This window comes from Mya arenaria, chromosome 1, assembly GCF_026914265.1.
Source record: "Mya arenaria isolate MELC-2E11 chromosome 1, ASM2691426v1".
Lineage (NCBI taxonomy): Eukaryota > Metazoa > Mollusca > Bivalvia > Myida > Myidae > Mya > Mya arenaria.
The window spans coordinates 33,816,284-33,841,967 of NC_069122.1; the positions used below are offsets into that span (position 1 = coordinate 33,816,284).

Below are 25,684 nucleotides of genomic sequence, written 5' to 3' on the forward strand. Positions count from 1 at the left end.
CTAGGACACAAAGTTTAGGGCCTATCTTTTAAGCCTTTTTTGTTGAATCGCGTTACTAACGTTACTCGAAACTCGTGGACTTCAAAGACATTATTTGAGCATATACCTACATTTGTTGAAGGGCCCAAGACTTTACTCCGCCTAAAAAGAGTATTTTACTAAAACATGAACGAATCCCCACAAAACGAAAGCACAGCAACGTTTCTTTTATACCTCATTATTGGCGTTATTTTCCGACTCGTGATCCTCTGAATGTTCTGTGTTACTTTCTTCTGTGAAAGGGCAATAGAAATAAATACATCACTTTTGTTTTTATTGCATTTTCCTTGATTTAGAATTTTCTTTCTTTTTTCGAAATTATTTTTAAGGAAACAAAAGCTAAGGAAGGTCATGGACGCAACCCCTGTACTTAGTATTTTGGACAATCTCGTTATCATGAAAACTCCTCTTTGAATAAAATAACATGTTACATCTTAATACGCTTTAACTTAGATGACTAAGCATGACGTCATACAGAGGTTTTGTTACATAAAGTATCCGATGTAAAAAACGTGAATTTGGGATGTCGAGTCTTGAAAGTGTGTTTGGGGTAAATAACAGCATAACATTGATATTTGTTATATATATATATATATATATATATATATATATATATATATATATATATATATATATATATATATATATTTAATAGCGCATTCACTCATATATTATGTTGATGAAAAATCATTGTCAACATTCTAACAAAAATATGTAGCGAACAATGTACATTAGCAATCGCTGAAGTGATTAGCTATAGAGTGGAATCAATTTTAGGATTATAATAAATGAACTTAAAATCATAAAACAACATTCGTTGTAGATTGTTCATAATAGAAGAATAAATTAGAATTTGAAACAAACATATTTTTTCTCATTATAAAGACAATTTTAAATACTGCAGTCAGTTAAGTTGAATCTGTTTGTATAATGCTGATATTGCGGCCAGACATGATTTACCAACATGAATCACAGGAGAATGGTATAGTGTGACCAACTGTTCAGTTGAGTCGAATCTAAAGTATGTTGTGATACTGAGGCCAGACAATGAAGAACATGAATCACAGAAGAACGGTATGTTGTTACCTTCATTGGGCAGGCTTGGTGTATCAGAACTTGTTTCCTCGTCCTGAAACATAAGAAATGATTGTTTATTATTAATTTACATCTCAGCGATTTTTTTTCTTTTCAGTAAAGAATAAGGGGCGGACCAAGAAAGTGACGTTAGAGGGGGCGCTACTTAAGAACGTAAGCTTTTGACTTGTGCCCCTTTCTCGGACCGAATTTTATTTTAAAATGTTGGCAGGGGTGTCGGAGGTTTCCCTCCTAAGAATATTTAAATATATTCTAGTCCGAAATGAAGCATTTTGGGAGTATTTTATTACTTTTTCTTCCTTTATTAAAATAAAAAGTAAACTTTATGGATATCCTAAAAAGGTTGAAAAGACGTGTTTCTGTATACAACAACACAACAGAACATGACCAATTTCCATTAATATTTACCTCTCGTATAATTAACATGGATATATTTGCTTAATGCTGGAAACACTTTTCGTCACAGATATTGACCGAAATGGTCAGGTTATTTAACGTTGGAAAATAAGGGCTTGTACAAAAGTACATGTATATGCAAAAAGTACTTTGACGTGGGAAGGGGAGGGCGCCAGGTGCTAGTGAGAATATAGACAAACATGTGCTTCAATATTTGTCAATTGGATTCTGTATTTTCTTTCAAACTTGATTTATTGAGTAGGTTGACTATGCTGATGCAAGCCTATCAACGAACGCTACAGAGCTGTTTTTGACTTTAGGTGTTTTCAGCAAATAATGATAATAATCGAACACTTTTAAGGCAGTTATATAGTTTGAAATCCATCGTTTTGGTTGTTATGTACCTTTACCATACGGTTTACTAATATTATCATGTATCATGTTTCAAATAAGTTAGCCATTCTTTTGACAGAACAATATTGTACAAAGCTAGCAAATTGCCAAAACGGATTCGTTTTAACAAAATGCATCTGCTCGTGATTATGTTCTATACTATAATGAGTAGTTGGTCGGTATGATTAGTTATAGAAAATGGTCATTTCCTCCTTTCCATTAGTAAAAAAGTGGGCGTTCGAAAGGAACCTGCAAAATCAATGTTCTGTTTTAAGCCTTTAGTTGAATCTCGTTACTAACGCCATTCAAAATTGTAGACTAAAGCGATATTATATGAGCATATATCAACATTAGTTGAAGAGTAACCGCCGTCGGTATGTTATTTTAAACACCCCTAATGTTTTGCCACAAATCACTACGTCATAAAAAGCATTTACAAAATCATTAAGAAATCCCATCAACGTGTCTATGATACCTTTTTGGTGGAGGAATCATCCGGCCCCGAACAATCTGTTCCTCCTTTGTTACTTTCTCCTGTAATAGGGCAAAAGATCATCATTTCTGTTTATATATCGCTTTGTACTTAATTCAGAATTTTGTCTTTCTTTACTTCGATAAATCGAACAAGGAAACAAACGCTAAGGAAGCTCATGTACGCAACCCCCGTATTTAGTACCGTAGACCACCTCGTTTTCATGAATAATTATGAGATAGGGAAGAAAACTCGTCTTTGAATGAAAAGGCATATTTTATCTTAATACGCTTTAACTTAAAAGAATAATTATGACGCCATACTGGGGTTTTGCTACATATAGTATCCTTTGTAAATTTTTGTGCATGTGGGATGCCTGGTCTCTTGAAAGTGTGTTATTTGTAAATAACAGCATACCATTGATATTTGTTTATATATATATATTTATATATTTAAGATCGCTTTATTTCATATATTTTGTTAATAAACAATCATTCCCACTATTGTAAAAATAAATAAATAGCAAACATGTACTTAGGTAATTGCTTAAGGATAAATAATTAATGACCTATAAATCACAAAACAACATTTGTTGTAGAATGTTTGTAATTGAGGAATAAACCAGAATTTGAAAACAGAGAAAAATTATTTCCATTAAAAATACAATTTAAAACACTGTTCTAAGTTAAATCGAATTTATTTGTACTTTGGTGATATTGCGGCCAGTCATTTTTTTTACAACATGAGCCACTGGGGAACGGTATAGTGTGACCTTTAGTTCAGTTGAGTCGAATCTTAACTATTTTGTGATATTGAGGCCAGATAATTAAGAACATGAATTCAAGGAAAAGGTATGTTGTTACCTTCATCCTTGTTTGTACCAGAATCTGTTTCTTCGCCCTGAAACATACAATATAGTTGTTTTTATCGACATTTACATTTCAGCGACATATTTATTCGAATTTTCCCTTCACTTTTCAAGCTATAATAAGGGGCGGGTCTAGAAAATGACGTTAGAAGGGGCGCTACTCCCCCTCTCGTACTGAATTTTATTTCTTTTAAAATGTGGGCAGAGGGTTGGGGGGTTCCCTCCTAAGAAAATTTAAAATAAATCTAGTGCAAAATGGTGCATTTTGGGAGTTTTTTAATATTTTGTTCTCCTTTATGGAAATAAAAAGTAAACTGCGTACATATTCTCAAAAAGTGGAAGAGCCATTAAGAAACCGTGTTTTTACATACAACAACACACCACAACCGAACATGACCAATTTGCATTGAGGTTTACCTCACATATAGGTAAACATGGACATATTTCCTCGATGATGGAAACAAATGTCTTGTTCGGTGCCTTTTCTTTTTCCCTTCCTGCTACAGACTCGTCTGTAATATGGAAACAGAGCTTATATCAACATTTCCTTTTAAATTGCTTTTTATATACAGAATTGTTTCGTTTATGTATCTGACCAAAAAAAACAGAAACCATGTGAGCTCATAATCAAAACCCCTAGTCTAGACTACATTTTGTCATAATATCAATGTGCTAGGGGAGATTGATAAAGCATGTCTTTACCCTTGACGTCATTCAAGCATTTTTTACTTTAGGTTTCCGATATTCAATTATTTAAATTTGAGATGTCTGGTGATATTAATGTTGGTTGTGTGTTGATTACAGCAGAGCATACTTTTATACAAAAATAAAGTAGAAGTGCAAACCCTTTTAATTATACCATTTTGATAAAATAAATGGTCAAATTCTTAAAATTAAACATGCTACAGCAAAGTTGTACTCAATTATGATACACTTAAATAATGACCTAAAATAGGCTTTATATCAACAATCAACATTCGTTTAAAAAAAATGATTTAAATTTAACAAACAAAATGAGTTTGCAACAACCAGAATCGGTTATCGCTCCTTTTCTATCTCATAGAATATTTAAAACGGTGAACTAAATTGAGTCGAATCTTTAGTATTTTGTGAAATTGAGGACATACAAATAAAAGGAACATGAATTGTGTGTTGAAACCTTTGTTCTAATTTTACAAGGTTAATGAATCAATAATACATGGATATCTAAAGAATCAAGAATACGCATGCGCGGTGGCCACTTTGGATGATGTATTGCATATTCACGGCGAAAGTATTCAAAATTTTATAAATTCGACGGCCTTTTCAAAGATATCATCATTTCAGATTGAGAACGTAAATCGAAGGTTGCCAGGATTTTTTTTATATACGGGTACATCTTTTTTTACAAATTATTATAAGAAAAAAACATATAGCGCAATGTACATATATTGTTCACGACATTTTGTGGATTAATTTTAAATCGACTTCTTTTTTGTAGTCTTGGAGAAATCTGTAACTTGGGCACCCCTTGTTGTTCCTCACGGAGCTCTTTAAAATCAACAAACTCTGAAGCATGCGCACTGGTCTAATATAAACTAATGCTTGAATTCTAGTTCGCAATATAAATGTCATTTTTTCTATAGCTACTGTACATGTAAAGAATCTCTGTTTTATAATTATGTTTATTATTTAATTGTGTTTTAATATTCGTTATGCCGAAAAGAAAATGTTATAAGCGGCGTATTTCTCTCTTTGCATTATCATATGTTATTAAACAAATTTGATTACTTCGTTATTGCGGGCTTGAAGTATTGCGCTCTTCTTCAAGTCCGATACGGTTTATTTATGAAAGGGACTACGTCATTTTTTTGCTGGAGTGATGGCTTTTAATGGGAAGCAACGAACCATAAAATACACAGAAAAGCTCGTCATTTATTGCTCAAACAATGTGTGCGCTTATCATAGACCAAAATGCACATGTTTTCGGCGGGATCTTATCTCCGTTAATCAGTGGTAATCAAAACAAAAATGCACGTTTTTTTGGTCAGTAAAACTATTATTGATTCTGGCAAATTAATAAAATATCGCTGAAACAAAGTATATGTAGAAATGTTTTTTATATATATCCACATTTCACGCTACTATGAACTTGATGAAGGCTTGAAAATTGGACACCATTTTATTTGCCTGGAAGCGAAGCAAATAAGTTTAAGAAACAAGTCGGATAACCTTTTTTCTGAAAGGTGATTTTAAAGGGACTCACTCATGTTTTTGTTTTAACCTTCTTTTTTTGTATGACGAAATGAAGTTTGGAAAGTCATTAAAAGTGTCAAAACTTAGATACTGATGGCTGTAATCCTGAAGTGTCGATATATGCTTTAATATTCAGCGTCAGCGTCAGTTTTCTATTTATTCATTGACGGTACCGACGTGGGATCGCTCACCACAGAATAGCTTTGGTTTCTTAAGTTGTTTTTTTTCCTTCGATTTCAGAATCAAAGAGTAAAATAGTTTTACTTTTAAGTGTGTTCACGTGCATTGTCTGAAAAAATGGGGCTAACACTGAGATGCATGAATTTTATCTTTAATTGTATAATGGATATCAGATTTTTCACTTGCAATTTCATGTGTTATCGATCGCGTTCCAATTGAACATCTTATAGCGAGGTATGGCTTTGCCCGAATACGGAGACTTCGTACCAGTTACCACTACGAAATCGTACCAAGAGAATGTTCAAAGGTTGGCTGCTTCTTATTTGACCGAAATGGCTATGTCTGTTGTGTTTTTTAATATATCACATGTTCTAATACTTGCCTCAACATTAAAATATTGAATAGACTGTTATCAATCTTTGGATGTTGTTGCATTTAGCTTAAAATTGAACAGAAGCATGTTTTACTCCCTTTTTGTCATAAATGATACTCAAATATGCTCAAGACTACACCTATTGACCAGGATCCAGTTGCTAATACAGAAAGAGAGTGATTGTGTTAAAAAAGCATGAAGTTGTAAGTTGAATGAGAGAGAAGAAACTGGTGGTCTTTTTGCTTATAGTTCAACATAACTTGAGACTTTATTGCAAACATTCATCCAGATTAGTGAAGCATGTAGGAAAGATACTGTGGCCACAGGCCAGGGATACAAAATTTTATCTAATGGAAAATGTTATGTTGTGTTTTTTTTACAAAAGGAGATACTACATCTGGTTTATCTCTTATATTGTGATATTTATTATAATTAAACTGAAACAATCAATGCATATTGTTAAACATAAGCACACTTTACCAAAGCAACGTAAGATTTGTTTCCGGTTCTAGTTCAGGGATGAAATTTATTTTCTTGTTCTCTCCACATCAGTAATATGTTAGTGTATTTACTGGCAATATCACTTGATTCGTATTTGAGATAAATCATGTTCATACTTTAAAGGCCTAGAATGTTTAAGGGTTTTATAATCGTCAGAAAAAAAGAGTGTAGATATAACTACACTAAAGACTCAGATAATGTCTAATAAACCCCCAAGGTTCAAGTAATGCTTTATTAAACAGACTTGCATAGGAGTGTCCAATGGCATCACTCACTCGACCAAATAAGCGCTACATTAACAATTAACTAAAAAATAATAATTAATTTCAATAAAATCAAACTGAGCTTTTAAGATAATCACGTGGTAGTGATTTTCTGTGTACTAGATTAAGAATATGCATTCCGTTTTGCTGCATGTTTCCTCCTTTCATGTTTTACGTTGTAATTTAGTAAACTTTATCTATAACGTTTCCGGCAATAATACTTCCAACCCGTAAAGATAGCGACTTGGATCAATTTATGTTATAATCTGGACACTTTCATATAAAAAGCTTAAAAATAGTCACCACTTAGCGCAGAGGACATGACTCCCTATGTCCACAGTCAAAGGCTAAATCTTGTATACTAGTCGGCTCTGTAAACTTGCCGGACTAAGATATATTGACTAAAAAAGGGGTCAAAAAAGCATTCTAAAAGTGACGTTCTAAAAAAAAAAGCATGATCTAATTTAAAAAATGCCGCCTTAATTTCCAAAATTTTGAATGTTCGAGCCTCGCATAGGTGATGACGTCATCAAAAATGGCCGCCGCGCATGCGGATTTTTGGTTCGTAAAGGTTTCCTACCTGAGCCACCTGAAGTCGATTCAGAACTTGATGTTTCTTCGCTTGAAGAGATGCCTCTGTTCTGAAACATAGAAAACTGGTGTTCATACTGACAATACACGTCTCAGCAAAATTTTAAAATATGTTGAACTGTCAATTCACTTTCGAAAAATCAACACACATACAACTCCAACTAACCATTACAGCCTTGCAGCAATTTATTTACTTAAAAAAAACAGTGAATTCGATAGTTTTAAAGAAAGACATCAATTTATGACATTGCTGAACAGCTAAAACAGATCGGAAACAGAAAAACATGGAATCACTTCCTTTTTTCTTATTTCATATTGACCGAAATGGTCAGGTTATTTTACGTTGGAAAATAAGGGCTTGTACAAAAGTACTTGTATATACAAAAGTACTTTGACATGGGAACGGGAAGGCGCCAGATGCTAGTGAGAATATAAACAAACACGTGCTGCAATATTTGTCAATTGCATTCTGTATTTTCTTTGAAATTTGATTTATTGAGTAGGTTGACTATGCTGATGCAAGAATATCAACGAACGCTACAGAACTGTCTTTGACTTTAGGTGTTTTCAGCAAATAATTATAATAATCGAACACTTTTAAGGCAGTGATTTAGTTTAAAATTCATCGTTTTGGTTGTTATGTCCCTTAAGCATACGGTTGTATTATATGATCATGTATCATGTTTCAAATAAGTTAGCCATGCTTTTGACAGAACAATAGTAAACAAAGCTAGCAAATAGTCAAAACGGATTTGTTTTAACAAAATGCATCTGATTGTGATTATGTTCTATACTAAAATGAGTAGTTGGTCGATATGATTAGCTATAGAAAAGGGTCCTTTCCATTAGTAAAAAAGTGGGCGTTCGAAAGGAACCTGCAAAATCCATGTTCTGATCAAACTGCACGTAATTTTTAGTTGGTATTGTAATAAGCTAAAGCTCTGCTTAAGTTGTGAACACATTTACTATTTTTGACTGTTTTGATGGAGTTTCAAAAGGCCGAAATGCATTATGCCTATTTATATGTATGTATATCTAAAATATTTTTACGGACAAGTTAAATCGCTTTGATTATAGACAGACGAGTATGTTTGAGAATTTAAAGGGACTCGCTAATGTTTTGGCACCAACATTGTGTTTTCGAAAATGCGTCTGTAAAACATTATATTATAACTACTTTACTCTTTGATACCGTATTGTAGGAATAAAATTAATGTAACGTATGAAATAATAGAAAACAGACAAAAAACTCACACACTAGAATACAAACATCAGGATAACATGACTTTTAAGCTTTTTGTTGAATCTCGTTACTAACGCTATTCAAAATCGTAGACTTCAACGACATTATATGAGCATATATCAACATTAGTTGAAGGGTAACCGCCGTCGGAATGTTATTTTCAACACTACTAATGATATCCCACAAATCAATGCGTCATAAAAAAGCATTTACAAAATCATAAAGGAATCCCTTTAAAACTAATCCTCATCGACGTGTCTATGATACCTTTTTGGTGGAGGCATCTTCCGGCCCCGAACAATCTGTTTCTTCTTCGTTACTTTCTCCTGTAATAGGGCAATAGAGATAAGAGCATCAATTCTGTTTATAAATCGCTTTGTACTTAATTCAGAATTTTCTCTTTCTTTATTTCGATAAATCTAACAAGGAAACAAACGCTAAGGAAGTACCGTAGACAACCTCGTTTTCATGAATATTTATGAGATAGGGAAGAAAACTCTTCTTTGAATGAAAAGCATGTTTTATCTTAATACGCTTTTACTTAAAAGAAAAATTATGACGCCATACTGGGGTTTTGTTACATATAGTATCCTTTGTAAATGTATGTGCATATGTGATGGCTGGTGTCTTAAAAGTGTGTTATGTGTAAATAACAGCATAACATTGACATTTGTTTTATATATAATATATATTTAAGATCGCTTTATTTCATATATTATGTAAGTAAACAATCATTCTCACTCTTGTAAAATAAATAAATAGCAAACAATGTACTTAATTAATTGCTTAAGGATAAATAATTAATGACCTATAAATCACAAAACAACATTTGTTGTAGAATGTTTTTAATTGAGGAATAAACCAGAATTTGAAAACAGAGAAAAATAGTTCCATTATAAATACAATTTTAAACAATGTTCTAAGTTAATTCGAATTTATTTGTACTTATGTGATATTGCGGCCAGTCATTTTTAACAACATGAGCCACTGGAGAATGGTATAGTGTGACCTTTAGTTCAGTTGAGTCGAATCTTAACTATTTTATGATATTGAGTCCAGATAATTAAGAACATGAATTCAAGGAAAAGGTATGTTGTTACCTTCATCCTTATTTGTGCCAGAATCTGTTTCTTCGTCCTGAAGCATACAATTTAGTTTTTTATCGACATTGACGTTTTAGCGATATTTTTATTCGAAATTTCCCTTCACCTTTTAAGCAATAAGAAGAGTCGTATCTAGAAAAAGACGTGAGATGGGGCGCTACCCCCTCCTAAGAAAAGGTAGACAAATTCTAGTCAGAAATAATGTATTTTGGGGCATATTTAATTACTTTCTTCTCCTTTATGGAAATAAAAAGTAAAGTTTATGCAAAAGAGCAATTAAGAAACCGTGTATACAACAACACAACACAAGATGACCGATACGGATTGATATTTACCTCACTTATAGTTAAACATGGACATATTTGCTCGATGATGGAAACAACTGTCGTTTTCGGTGACTTTTTTTTCTTCCCTCCCGCTACAGACTCGTCTGTAATATGAAAACAGAGCTTATATCAACATTTCCTTTTAAATTGCTTTTTTCTTGATACATAATTGTTTCGTTTATGTATCTGAGAAGACAGAAACCATATGAGCTCATAATCAAACCCCAGTACTTAAATGCGTCTAGACTACATTTTGTCATAATATCATTGTGCTAGAGGAGACTGATATAGCATGTCTTTACCCTTGACGTCATTCAAGGATTTTTTACTTTAGGTTTCAGATATTCAATTATTTAAATTTGAGATGTCTGGTGATATTAACGTTTGTTGTGTGTTGATAACAGCAAAGCATACTTTTATACAAAAATAAAATAGAAATGCAACCTCTTTTAATAATACCATTTTGATAAAATAAATGGTCAAATTCTTAAAATTTAACATTCTACAGCAAAGTTGTACTCAATTATAATACACTTAAAAAATGACCTAAAATAGGCGTTATATCAACAATTCTGGTTGTTGCAAACTCATTTTGTTTGTTAAATTTAAATCAACATTTTTAAACGAATATTGATTTAAATTTAACAAACAAAATGAGTTTGCAACAACCAGAATTGTTTATCGCTCCTTTTCTTATCTTATAGAATATTTAAAATGGTGAACTCAATTAAGTCGAATCTTTAGTATTTTGTGATATTGAGGACATACAAACAAAAGGAACATGAATTGTGTGTTGAAACCTTTGTTCTAATTTTACAAGGTTGGTGAATCAATAATACATGGATATCTAAAGAATCAAGAATACGCATGCGCGGTGGCCACTTTGGATGATGTATTGCATATGCACGGCGAAAATATTCAAAATTTTATATATTCAACGGCCTTTTCAAAGATATCATCATTTCAGATTGAGAACGTAAATCGAAGGTTGCCAGGATTTTTTTATATACGGGTACATCTTTTTTTACAAATTATTATTAGAAAAAAACATATAGCGCAATGTACATATATTGTTCACGACATTTTGTGGATTAATTTTAAGTCGACTTCTTTTTTGTAGTCTTGGAGAAATCTGTAACTTGGGCACCCAATGTAGTTTCTCACGGAGCTCTTTAAAATCAACAAACTCTGAAGCATGCGCACTGGTCTAATATATACTAATGCTTGAATTCTAGTTCGCAATATAAATGTCTTTTTTTCTATAGCTATTGTACATGGTAAGCATCTCTGTTTAATAATTATGTTTATTATTTAATTGTGTTTTAATGTTCGTTATGCCGAAAAGAAAATGTTATAAGCGGCGTATTTCTCTCTTGCATTATCATATGTTATTAAACAAATTTGATCACTTCGTTAGTGCGGGCTTGAAGTATCGTCAGGTCCGATACGGTTTATTTATGAAAGGGACTACGTCATTTCCTTGCTGGAGTGATGGCTTTTAATGGGAAGCAACGAACCATAAAATACACAGAAAAGCTCGTCATTTATTGCTCAAACAATGTGTGGGCTTATCATAGAGCAAAATGCACATGTTTTCGGCGGGATCTTATCTCCGTTAATCAGTGGTAATCAAAACAAAAATACACGGAGCACATGCACACCTTTACATAGTCTTGTTTCATGTTCTTCATTTGACTGGAAAGTAAGCAATACGGTAAAGAGAAAAAACTTGTTTTGGTCAGTAAAACTATTAATGCTTCTGGTAAATTAATAAAATATCGCTGAAACAAAGAATATATATAAAAAAATCAAATATATATATCCACATTTCTCGCTACTATGAACTTGATGATGCTTGAAAATTGGAAAAATGTTTTTCTTTATTTATTCCCAGTTTTAGTACAATGATGCTTTTCATTATGAAACTCTATGATCACACAGTTTTAAACCTTTTATTTTATAAGGCAGACTGTGTGTGATGTTTTTGGTTTCTAACGATGACTGCATCGTATCTTTGAAAAGTATTTGCATTAGGTGCTCTGAATTGTTTCCCTCCGTCTGCAGATAGAGTTGGGATCTCTAATCATTGAAGTACTTGGGGTTTACCTTTTCGTTTTTTATTATTATTTGTTTTATTGATAAGTTTCCTCAAGTTAATGCATACTTTGATAAGATTTATCTTTTGCGTTTTATCTTTATTAAGAATTGTTGGGATAAGAGTAAGGTTTGTGCACATAAACTGGTTTAAACCCCCAGTAAATTTACATTTTACTGACCGTTCCAAGGCGGTACCTAACAATTCTTGATAAACATACCAATTATTTATATATATATATATATATATATATATATATATATATATATATATATATATATATATATATATATATATATATATATATATATATATATATATAGTATTTATGCACTGTCCTGTTTGTAGAGTTGTGTGTTGTTCTATGTTTCTTGTTTGTGAATTTGTGTTCTATGTCTTTGGCGTTTGCCCATTGCCACTAAACCGGGTTTATGTTTAAACTTTTTGCTACTGAGCATGTTTCTGTAGCTTTTTGCATAATTATGGAAAGCTGTATTTTATATTTGGTAAAAACAATAAGTCTTTTTTCCAATGTAACATTTAGGAACAATGTTCTAACTGGTTTTGAGTTATGTTGTTTCAATAACAAACAAATGAAACTGTATTCTGTATTCTCACCATGATGTTTTCCAGACGTAGAGTCAGAGTTGCTTGGCTACAAATAGTTCATTAACCATGTATAATCAATACGGTATTTATGTAAGGGTAAGGGATCCGTCAGTTTTATTAACATTAGTAATTGTAGTAATTTAGTAAATGTTAAGCCATGATTTTACTTCATATTTAAATGGCTTTAATAAATTCAGTTTTAGTAAAAATGCAATAACGCTTTTTTGTGTTCTGTTACATATTCTTCAAATGCCTCTGTGTGCTTTATCAAATACATACTAGCTCTATTAAAGTTGTAATGAGTAGGACAACTCTATTCTGATCATTCATTTGATAGTTTTATATATATTAAAACTACCTCGTGTACTCAAATATGTTTTTATATCTTTTTTACTGATGACATTAACAATCTACATAACATTTACAATAAAACGATACTGTTATTTTCTTAATGCATTATTTTAAATCTTATACATATACACGAACATTGTATAATGTAAATATAAAAAATATATTATTGTGCAGTAGTACTGCTTGTAATTAATATGATGTGAAATACTTCCAATAGGCATTTACAAACATTTTCTTTTTCCTCCTTTCATGTTTTACGTTGTAATTTAGTAAACTGTAACTATAACGTTTCCGGCAATAATACTTCCAACCCGTAAAGACAGCGACTTGGTTCAATTTATGTTATAATCTGGACACTTTCATATAAAAAGCTTAAAAAAATAGTCACCACTTAGCGCAGAGGACATGACTCCCTATGTCCGCAGTCAAAGGTTAAATCTTGTATACTAGTCGGCTCTGTAAACTTGCCGGACTAATATATTGACTAAAAAGGTGTCAAAAAAGCATTCTAAAAGTGACGTTCTAAAAATAAAAACAAGATCTAAGTAAAAATTTCCGCCTTAATTTCCAAAATTTTGAATGTTCGAGCCTCGCATATGTGATGACGTCATCAAAATGGCCGTAAAGGTTTCCTACCTGAGCCACCTGAAGTCGTTTCAGAACTTGACGTTTCTTCGCTTGGAGAGATGCCTCTGTTCTGGAACATAGAAAACGGGTGTTTATATTGACAATACATGTCTCACCTAAATTTTAAAATATGTTGAACTGTCAATTCACTTTCGAAAAATCAACACACATACAACTCCAACTAACCATTACAGCCTTGCAGCAATTTAGTTACTAAAAAACACCGTGAAATCGATAGTTTTAAAGAAAGACAACAATTTATGACATTGCTAAACAGCTAAAACAGATCGGAAACAGAAAAAACATGGAATCACTTCCTTTTTTTCTTATTTCATTCCACTCTGAGCGGAAAGCGGCTCTAAAACTTGCGTTTTGAAAACGTAAATCATTTGTGTTGAGTGTTTTTTACAAAACAAAACGTAGGTTTCAAAGACTTTAAATATCTGTATTTATGGCATTGCCTGATTTGTATTTCATTTAACCCTTTCCACAAGCTTTAAAGACTCATTGATATTATTTTGCCACGAGTTCTGTATGCTTTGCAAATCAAAACAACTATATGCCACAAAAAAAACCAATGGGTAGTTTCCGTTGTGTTAATATCACGTCTGTTGAACAAATTCAAAAAGAGACTTATAAAACGAAGGGACAAAGTTATTACATTCCTTAAATTAGTTCGTTGGAGGATACGTTGTACACATTTTGCAATCCGTGTTTTCGATGACAAAAACAGAAATGTGAAATGCTCAATTTGGAACAGTTTTAAACAGTCAATTTGTAGCAGTTCGGATAGTTATGCTTATGATAATCATGCATAAAGCGTGGTCTGTTTCCTAATATTATGTTTACCCTGTTTTCAAATCGTGTCTGTGTATGATTTAAAAGTACCATGGAAGAGGCAACACTGTACGTCGTTGGCCGATCGCTTATGTTTATGAATGCATTATACCATAGAGGAGACAGCACTGCATTGTTAGGCAAATCGTGTCTATGTATGACTATATAGGACCATATAGCACACATCATTAAACATTGGTGAGCGAATTGTAGCTCTGTGTGATTGTATAGTACACCAGAGGTGACATCACTGTACCTTGGTCGGCTTATTGTGTCTATCTATGATTGCATCATACCATAGAGGCGTAGTACTGCTTGTTTTCACCCTTATCGCAATATACGTGTGTGTATGATGGTATTATACCACTAGGCGGCCGAGTAAGATAGCATATATTTTCTATGATCCATCTTTTGTAAAAAAACAAATCGGTACCTTGTCAAGAACTTCGAATATCTGTACCGTACGTCCTTGATGATTTGAAGATGATGAGCTCGTATCTGAAGATGTTAAGCTCGTATCAATATTTAATTTTTCGTCCACCTTCGAGATTAACTTTTTCTGAAACATAGGAAACGGTTTTTTTATTGACAATACACGTCTCAGCAAAACCTTTAAATATGTTGAACTGTCAATTCACTTTCAAGCAAGAGTACAAAACAACATTTCATTAGCAGGAATATTTGTCTATTGTCTATTTATTAATTTGTATTGTTCGATTGCCAATGCCGAAAAATCAACACAGATACAACTTTAACTTACTATTACAGACTTGAACCAATTTATTTATTGCCCAACTTCGTGAATTCGATAGTTTAAAGAATATCAAAACAATTTTAAACATTGTTAAACAGTTAAAACCAAACGTAAACAAAGAAAATACATGAAATCACTGTCTATTCTCCCAATTTCATTCCACTCTGAGCGGAAAACGGCTATACAAATTGATTTTTTTAAAAAGTAAAGCATTCGTGTTGTGTATTTTTATGCAATCAAACAGAGGGTGTTAAAATCCGCAGAATGATTGAATTACGAACTTTCGTTTCAAAGACTTTCGTATTTATTGCATAGCCTTATTTGTCTTTTATTGAACTATTTCCACAAGCTTTGAATTTATATGAACTCATTGATATTATTTTGCCACACATTGTTCATGAAACGCAAACTGCTCAATTTGGAACAGTTTTAAACAGTCAATTTGTAGCAGTTCGGATAGTTATGTTTATGATAATCATGCATAAAGCGTGGTCTGTACCCTGTTTTCAAATCGTGTCTGTGTATGATTTAATAGTACCATAGAGGAGGCAACTCTGTGCGTCGTTGGCCGATCGCTTCTATTTATAAATGCATTATAACATAGAGGAGACAACACTGTATTGTTAGGCAAATCGTGTCTATGTATGACTATATAGTACCATAGAGCACACATCATTAAACATTGGTAAGCGAATTATAGCTCTGTATGATTGTATAGTACAGAGGTGACATCACAGTACAGTGGTAGGCTTATTTTGTCTATTTATGCTTGCATAATACCATAGAGGCGTTGCACTGCTTGTTTTCAGCCTTATCGCAATACATGTGTGTATGATTGTATAATACCACTAGGTGGCTTCGAATATCTGTACCATACATCCTGGTTGATTTGGAGATGATGAGCTCGTTACTGAAGATGTAAAGCTCGTATCAATACTTAATGTTTCGTCCCTCTTCGAGATTAACTTTTTCAGAAACATATGAAACGGGTTTTTAATTGACAAAAATATACGTCTCAACAATATCTTTAAATATTTTGAACTGTCAACTCACTTTCATGCAAGAGTACAAAATAATATTTCATTAGCAGCAATATTTGAATAATTATTAATTTGTATTGTTCGATTACCAATGCCGAAAAATCAACACAGATACAACTTTAACTTACTATTACAGCCTTGTACCAATTTCTTACTGCAAAACTCCGTGAATTCGATATTTTCAAAGACTATTAAAACAATTTTAAACATTGTTAAACAGCTAAAACCAAACGTAAACAGAAAAAAATGCATGGAATCACTAACTTTTTTTCCCAATTTCATTCCATTCTGAGCGAAAAGCGACTATACAAATTGATTTTTTAAAAAAGTAAAGCATTCGATTGTGTGTTTTTTAAACAATCAAACAGTGCGTGTTAAAATCCGCAGAATGATTGAAAAAACGGGCTTTCGTTTCAAAGATTTTATTGCATTGCCTTATTTGTCTTTTATTGAACCATTTCCACAAGCTTTGAATTTATAACCGTGTCTGTGTATGACTGAATTATGCCAGAGCATTGTACATTGGATGCTAATCGTGTCTCTGCATGATTGAACAGTGCCAGGTATGAAGCAGCATTGTACATCGGAATGCTAATCGAGTCTGTGTATGTTTGAAAAGTGCCAGAGATGAGGCAGCATTGTACATTGGAAGGCCATCGTGTTTTTGTATGACTGATCAGTCTCAGAGATGAGGCAGCATTGAAAATAGAAAGTCTTATCGTGTCTGTGTATGATTGAACAGTGCCAGAGATGAGGCAGCATTGTACATCGGAAGGCTAATCGTGTCTGTGTATGATTGAATAGTGCAAGGTATAAGGCAGCATTGTACATAGGAAGGCCAATCGTGTCTGTTTATGATTGAATAGTGCAAGATATAAGGCAGCATTGTATATTGGGCCAATCGTGTCTGTGATGATTGAATAGTGCCAGGTATCAGACAGCATTGAACATTGGAAGGCTAATCGTGAATGTGTATGATTATAAAGTACCAGAGATGAGGCAGCATTGTACATTGGAATGCCAATCGTGTCTCTGTATGATTTAACAGTGCCAGGTATGAAGCAGCATTATACATTAGAAGGCTAATCGAGTATGTGTGTGATTGAACAGTGCCAGAGATGAGGCAGCATTGTACATTGGAAGGCCAATCGTGTTTTTGTATGATTGATCAGTGTCAGAGTTGAGGCAGCATTGAAAATAGAAAGTCTAATCGTGTCTGTGTATAATTGAACAGTGCCAGAGATGAGGCAGCATTGTACATTGGAAGGCCAATCGTGTCTGTGTATGATTAAACAGTGCCAGAGATGAGGAAGCACTGTGCCTTGCACGTCTTGTCATGACTGTGTATGATTGTATAGAAAGGAAAGAAAACAACACTGCGCGTGAGTAAGCTTGTAATATCTGTGTTTGCTTGCATAGTTCTAACAACATTCTACGTCTTTCGCCAATGACTTCTGTGTGCAATTGTATAATACTATAGAAGAGCCAGTACTGTATATCGGTAGGCTAATCGTGAATGTGTATGATTCAATAGTACCATTAAGGAAGCAGCACGGTGCATCGTTGGCCGATCGAGTCTGATTACGAATTTATTATGCTATAAAGGAGACAGCACTGTATTGTTAGGTAAATCGTGTCTATGAATTACTGTATAGGACCATAGAGGATACAGCATTGTACATTGTAAGCTAATTTTGGCTCAGTATGATTGTATATAACAGCAGAGGAGACATCACAGTACAGATATGCTTATTGTGCCAATGTATGACTGCATAATACCATAGAGGTGTTGCACTGTATAATTTTCAGGCTTAACGCATTATATATGTAAATGATTGTATCATACCACTAGATGGCCAATAAGAAAAATACATATTTCTCATGAAAAATAATTTTCGGTACCTTATCACCAACTTTGTATTTCTGTGCCATAACTCCTTGTTGAACTGCCCGGATATTTCTGCCCAGTTTCTGAAAAGTTAATACGATGTTTAACACCATTATTCTAGTAGTTGGAACTGATTGAAATGTATGCAACATGTTTTTATAAAGTCGAAGTGCAAATCCGTAATCAACACCACCATAGAACATGATCAATATCCGTTGAAGTTCGCTTTAAATTATCAGTGACGAGTATATATAAAAACTTAAAGTACAAAGACGTTGTTATCATACCGTTGACTTTAAGTCGGATAAAGGAGACACTTTTCGGCACGAGCGCCCCTGCTTCTCCTTGTTCACGAATCTAAAACAACACTGTAAAAAAAAACTCCTCTAGAAAAATTGTCCATGATACCACAAAACACCATAAATCATATACATCTTATCTCGGCATTTATCTTTTTTTCTAAACAGGTAACATGGGCCATCTAAGCTCATTGTCTTCACACCACCCCCTGTATTTTGTTTCTGTTACACACAGTTCGTGAATTAATTAACTGAAACAATTTTGTTTTCATGTAAAAGAAGGTGGTAAGGGAGCAAACAACATGTAACCATACAATACACAATTCAAACATAACCGATCAATTCAAACGGGGATTTTGTTACTCAAGGTATCAAATATATAAATTTTAAATGCCTAATTATCCAATATTATCTAAGTTTTATTTGAAATGGGATTATATGTAGAAAAAAATATGTTTAAATCATAACTGAGAAAAACACATGCTTTTTGAGCCATTAAACATAAAAAAATATTTAATTTCACGTCCGATATTATTTGAAATGAAGAACGAAAATATAACTGCGACTATTTATCTGTTTATCCAAAATGCATTTCAGGTCTTTTATTTTTGTACTATGGATTTGCGAGTCATGCACTTTAAAATGATAGTAAAAGATATGTGGGGTCACCTGGAATTGCAATTTTACATCATTACAAATGGCTCGATGAGATGACAAGCTTGTCTGTCAATCGGAAATCTCTATATAGGACAGAAAACAAGACGTTATTTCATTGACTTAAAGGTGCACTCTCACAGATTGAACGTTTTGACAACTTTTTTAATTTTTGTCTTGGGACGAGACATTTTTGCAAATATCCATGTAAACAAGTGAAATAAGACTGCTGACAAAAGATAAAACCTCAGATTTTTATATTGCAGTTCAAAAAATAATGTTTTATGCAGTTTTCTTTAACCGTTAGTAACGGTTTAAGCCATTAAACATTAATTTTCGAACTGAAATTTGCAAATATTCGATCTGATCTTTTGTCAGCAAACTTTTATCATTGATTTGCAGATGTTAACGCAACCATTTGCTTTTTCCAAGACAAAGAAATGAAAAAGTTGTAACAACGGTAAATAGATTGGTTGATAATTTCTCTTTGTTCCAATATATACTGACACGTTTGTTCGCTTTTGATATTAAAACACGAGTTCGATTGTGAACCTTTAATAAATGCGCATGAGTATTTTTCAAGGATACCGGTATTCTTTATGACATACTAGAAATTGAGGTTCGTCTTGGGACTTCTTCGTCTTTCCTGGTTTATATTTTGTTAATAACTTTTTTAACCAATTATCTAATGAATTGTCATCAGATGAGTCATCGCCCATTGTCCCGCTTTCCGTTTCGTCAACAGGGTCTTGACCATTACATCCGGAATTCTGACGAGGAAATAAAAGACATGTAGGATCATTGTAGGCAACATCGGTATTTTATGCACACACACTACATTAGTGCCCTAAACAAATAGACTGAAACAATCTCGTTTCCATGAATATTTATAAGAAAGCTGACAGAAAACTCCGCTTTGAGGTAAATTACATGTTACAATACAGTTTTCGTTATATAAGCTGATTTACCATGACGACAATTAGTGGATTTCTTATTTAAGCTATCTCATGTACAAATTAGTGAATTTGAGATTCTTCGGGTGAGCACACATTGTTTTATGGCAATTGAAAGGGTGTTGAGTGACGAGGAAGAATTTGCGAAAAATCGAAACAGTTTTTACAAACAAACATTTTTGGCCGTGAAAGATTAAAAAGGGCTCTGTATTAAACATCCGATATAAATCGAAACAAGGAAGTTCGTTGGATTGATGTTCTCCGCCTAATTAGACAAAGTAGATGAAAAAGAAACCAAATGTTTGTTAAATATCCCAACCAAAACATGCAAAACGGCTGCAGCGTGATGGACTCTTATAAATGTTGGATATAAGATAAGGTTTATTTGCAAGTTTAGAAATAAAATCATATTGTATATTGAGTGGCATTTTACTTTGGTCTAGTAGCTAAGGATTTGACCACATGTTACCAAGTCACAAACTGATACCATATTAAACTAAGGCAAACATTCTGAAAAAGATTTATGAATATTAGATCAGAAATATTATGGATTAACACCTAGAGCGTTCACATTTTTTTATTCAGATCTGACGCAGTGACTCAGTACATGACCTCATGTGAACTTTTTAAAATATTTTTCAAGATTTTTTTGAGACAGACATTCGTATTTGATTTCTCTAGGACAGGAGCAGATAATTTACCAATGTATGTTCCCAAAAACTATTTACGATTTGACCTATGTTAACTACTTTTTAAAGACTACCAAGATTACACCAAGGGCAATTCTCTGACAACAGTGTGAAAAACGTCTTGCCTTTCAATACAACTATTTGGTTTTGGACTTGATTTTTCAAAGATTGAACATAGTAGTCCTGTTTCTGACCTCATTTGATCCAGTTTCAAACTAGTGAATGATTTCATCAAAACAAACGTTCTAATTAGGTTTCATAAATATAACACTAGATATGTTGCCTCTAATATGTTCTCAATTGTTTTCTAAGATTTGACCATGTAACCTATTATTCCAAAGATCTTTCTAATAGTTGACCTAGTGACCTAGATTTTGTCCCAATGTGAACCACAATCACAAGCAATCGAGTTTTTTAAGCGAAACATTCTAACCAATCGTTACCAAGATATGACTTTGGCCCTGATTCCTAAAATATGGTTTTTGACATTCAGTATCAAAGAAACTGCCTTATTAATTATTTATCAATTGTAATGTTACATTTCCCAGTGAGATTTCTCTAGGTACTCAATGAATCAAGGCGTAATTCAATGTACCGGATGTCATCCGAAGATGGAGTATGTGAATTTTTCCCTGTTACCAATACATAAATAACAACAGTAATAAGCCATGCTTAACCGATGCATGTTTTCATTGATATAATATAATATATGTAACATCCAGGTGAATTTTCATTTCCATATGGATGAGATTACTTGAATTGTATGATCAGTTATTGGAAGAGTACCGTTCCTTGCACATGTTCTGTAGGTACCATGTACCTTTATCGATATCTGATGGATAAATTGAACTTGGAATAGCAAAGCTGGGGGATACTCAGCAAAACTACGAATTAAAAGTTTGAAAATGACATGTTTATTTAAGATAAGTTATAACCAATTCTCATAAGGAAAAAAAGATTAAGGAACATAATTGTGAGCATTTGTCCGAAATTTTCGCCGCAAACATTTCCACACCTTCAAAGAGGACCTCCAACACTACCTTCTAGTTCTAAAAAGATCAAATGTTTCGGATTCTATAGAAGAATGGTTGATTTATCGACAGTAACTTACCTTATTTAAGTTGCTTAACATAATGGACGTTCTTCGTATATATCGATTGATATTAAAAATAAATAATTCAATTCAAATAACACAAAATATTTTAAACTAACAGCGTAGTCCATTGAAGCCAAACATGTGCGGATGTGTACCATGCAGGATAAATGCAGAATCATTGAATGCAACAATTCAGTACAAGCAGGACCATTTCCAACATTAAAATAACTTACCCTCAGATGCTTTATTGTTAATATAGCTCCTATTATTCCAACGATGATGCCAACCAAGATAATGACAGTGAGTATACCAACTGTAAAACGGAGGAGTTCCAATGTTAAATGTAAGTATCTTCATATTGCTAAGAAAATAAACCTTTTTGTAATATACAACTAATGGTAATCCAAACCGCTCTGATTGTTAATCAAAGTGTTTTCCCTAAATTAGTTAAAATATGAATATGCTCAGAAAGAACCAGTAAGAGAGCAAACGCAAAGATGTGTTGACACTCCAAAACTTTATCACAAATGGTCGAGGATATTTGATGGTCAGTTCTTGTTGATCTATACTGTCTTTGAGCATGCACATTGGATGTAAAATTAGAATACATGATATATCAAAAGTCTTTTAGAACCAGACAAAGCTAAATATTAATTTAATTAATATTTGATTACTTAAAACAAGCGAGGTTTAAAGAAATGATTGCATTTCTCGTCTGTAGGAAAGTATACATACGGGAATGTACTGAGTAATACTATGTATTGAACACTTCATAATATTCATAATATTTAAAAATAAAAGTTAATGTAATTAGTATTAAAAATAACAACGATAAAGGACAATACGACAACAAATCGTTTGATTTTAAACTCTTTAACTGACCATGCATGCAGGCATCTCCGACCACACCAACATAATAATCAGCACAGACGCACTCTTGATCTACACACGTCTTGTCAGAATCGCAGTCGTCGGACGATAAACATGCTTGTGCTGGCACACCGGAAAGAAATATATGTCAACATTTTACATGCAAATAGTTCAATAAAGTTGTGTAAAACCTTTTTGTTCAAATGTAATTGTTTCACTTGGTACTAATAACAGTTACCAACAAAAACTGTATGTATATGACTATTTCTATATTGAAACATACATTTCAATGATTTGTAACGTACCTTGTAACGTTACTGTATTACATCATCAGACTGTTACTCTTTTAATCAACAATAATTTGCGGAAATTGATCCATTCTACACATGCACTAGCTATAAATAAACATTGTCAAAATAGCTTCTTAAACTAAGAACTTGGGTTCGAGCAAGTCAAGCTACTTTTATAAAGCTATTGGTTCCTCTATTTTCTATTTTTTCGTAACCATCTACAATAAAAACATTTAACAACTGATACATTATATTAAAATCCGTTTGTGTATCAACACTTTGTATAAGTCGAGATACTTTTACAACAGTGTTTTTGTTGATGTTATACATAACAGTGCATTTGGATTTTTTTGTATTGTCTGAGTCGGATCCCCAATCGCTCATCAAACATAACTCCATTGGCCTGAACAGAAGTCAGTTGACAGTGGTTGCAATTACTAACCTGTAAGAGTGTCACAGTGAAGTCCCGTTACGCCCGAGGGGCATGCGCAATAGTAGCTGCCAATAGTATCCACGCACGTAGCATTACGTATACAAGGAAAGCTTGAACACTCGTTGATGTCTGAAACATAATACCAGACAAACAATTTGCTTTTTTCCGTTTTCACTGCCGAAAATTGTAAGGTAGATTAGTCGTAATGTTTTATTTAAATAGAATTACATTCTCACATCCATTTATTCGACGTCATTTATTCTAGGTATATTAACGCGTCCATTTCTGAAACTACCGAAAATGAATCCCAAAAGGTGAAAGAAAATAACGGTCAGAATAAGCTGAACTGCTGGTAACAAACTAATTAGGGAGGAATGCAAAGAATGTCGCCAAGAAGGTCGTTTTTGTTTCGACTGAACATTTATAAACAACATAAAAATGTACCATTAAAATCATGTTAAAAACTTATGCTGTGTGTAAAGACTAAAGAGCCAGATATATTAAAAGATTTTACTACACGTGTCCAACAAAGCAAAAGTCTTTTAATTTGTTATTTAGCAATTCCAATAAATCTCTTACTAATTTATCAAAATTTATATACTATGCAAACATCTTAAGAAACTTATAACAATGTTGTTGTTTGTATCCATAAACAATGTTCTGCTCTTCTGTTAAACCAATTCGTGTCTAAATCCATGCCTTGCACATGTATGTATTTTGTATTTGCTATAAACATGTCTGATATGTTTAATGCAATAAAATATTGTATTGAATTGGATATAAGCCTCAAGATAAGAATTAAATAAACCATTTCTTGAATGACGGAATCATACTTCACCCCTATATTATATAAAATACGATTTGTTTCAATAAGACTGGTTATAATTATATTGATATTATAAGTTAAATTGGTGTATGTTAAAAATCAAGCACGTGTCGATTGATTTTATTTGAGCAATTTGTTCTAGAGAAGGTTCTTAAGTTCTGTTTATAGTATATGAATTTTGCTGTATATTCTTAATGTAAAAATTATTAGGTTTTTCAAATTTTGTAGATACAGATTAGATATACTAGATAAAATTCACTTTAAGTCTGTCTGAGATTGCAGTTTAAGCTTTGGTTTCTTGGTGTATTATAACATCTTCCAGTTTCAATTTCATGAAAGTAGTGCGGATTTTGTTTTGTTTTTAATGTTATTCAAGTATTCCTCAAAAGTTAAAATGTTTATTTAAGCAGTTCGATTCCTATTTACTTGAAATATTTAATTTGACATACCAAGTGTGTTTATATGTATCGTTAATTCATAAAATACATTTCCCAGATGTAGCTTAGCCCAAATGAACTTACTTTCAGTGCAGAACGGTCCAGTAAAACCAGGCGGACAAATGCATGTGTAATTGTTGATTCCATCCACACAAGTTGAGAACGCCGCACAATGGCTGTAAACACAGTCGTCAATGTCTGAAAAATGCAAATTGTTAAATTATTTCCTAAAAATATGAAATATCCATTCGTGTCAACAACGTTCACCAATATTTGGATATAAAGTAAATATACTTTTTCTCGACATGAAATTACAAGTCAGACATTAAATAGATTTAAAATCAATTTATATAATCAACGAGATGGTCGAAGGCTTAACTGGCGATTTATACAATCAACTTAGTTAGTTTAAGCTTTATAATCAATTTAGTCATTTAACCTTCTTGCAGTATGCTTTAAAGTGAATTTATGCAAATGACCTTTTCAATCAAAATCGTTTTCGAAGGCTTCAAAGTTATTTATTCCAATCAACCTAGTTGCCGTAGGCTTCACAGTCAATATGGGCAATCAACCTAGATGCCGTAGGCTTCACAGTCATTCTAGGCAATCAACCTAGTTGTCGTAGTCTTCACAGCCAATCTAGGCAATCAACCTAGTTGGCATAGGCTTCACAGTCAATATGGGCAATCAGCCTAGTTGCCGAAGGTTTCACAGTCAATATGGGCAATCAACCTAGATGCCATAGGTTTCACAGTCAATTTGGGCAACAAACCTAGTTGTCGTAAGCTTCACAGTTAATATGGGCAATCAACCTAGATGCCATAGGTTTCACAGTCAATCTAGGCAATCAACCTAGTT

At 32.9% G+C, this 25,684-nt stretch overlaps 1 protein-coding gene across 1 annotated transcript in view; it reads right to left on the reverse strand.

The window, feature by feature from the left end:
• Positions 1-207: 207 nt before the first annotated feature.
• Positions 208-25,684, reverse strand: part of LOC128226616 (uncharacterized) — a 75,163-nt gene continuing 49,686 nt past the window's right edge. Inside the window, exons 41-54 of the mRNA XM_052936581.1 lie at positions 24,911-25,024; positions 23,573-23,692; positions 22,853-22,963; positions 22,204-22,283; positions 19,841-20,002; positions 18,567-18,647; positions 18,294-18,362; positions 15,031-15,156; positions 13,770-13,830; positions 10,088-10,182; positions 3,259-3,295; positions 2,399-2,457; positions 1,126-1,168; positions 208-272 (exon numbers count right to left, since the gene is read on the reverse strand). Of these exons, the coding sequence (XP_052792541.1) occupies positions 208-272; positions 1,126-1,168; positions 2,399-2,457; positions 3,259-3,295; positions 10,088-10,182; positions 13,770-13,830; positions 15,031-15,156; positions 18,294-18,362; positions 18,567-18,647; positions 19,841-20,002; positions 22,204-22,283; positions 22,853-22,963; positions 23,573-23,692; positions 24,911-25,024 (1,223 nt within the window). The remainder of the gene's footprint in view (positions 273-1,125; positions 1,169-2,398; positions 2,458-3,258; positions 3,296-10,087; positions 10,183-13,769; positions 13,831-15,030; positions 15,157-18,293; positions 18,363-18,566; positions 18,648-19,840; positions 20,003-22,203; positions 22,284-22,852; positions 22,964-23,572; positions 23,693-24,910; positions 25,025-25,684) is intronic.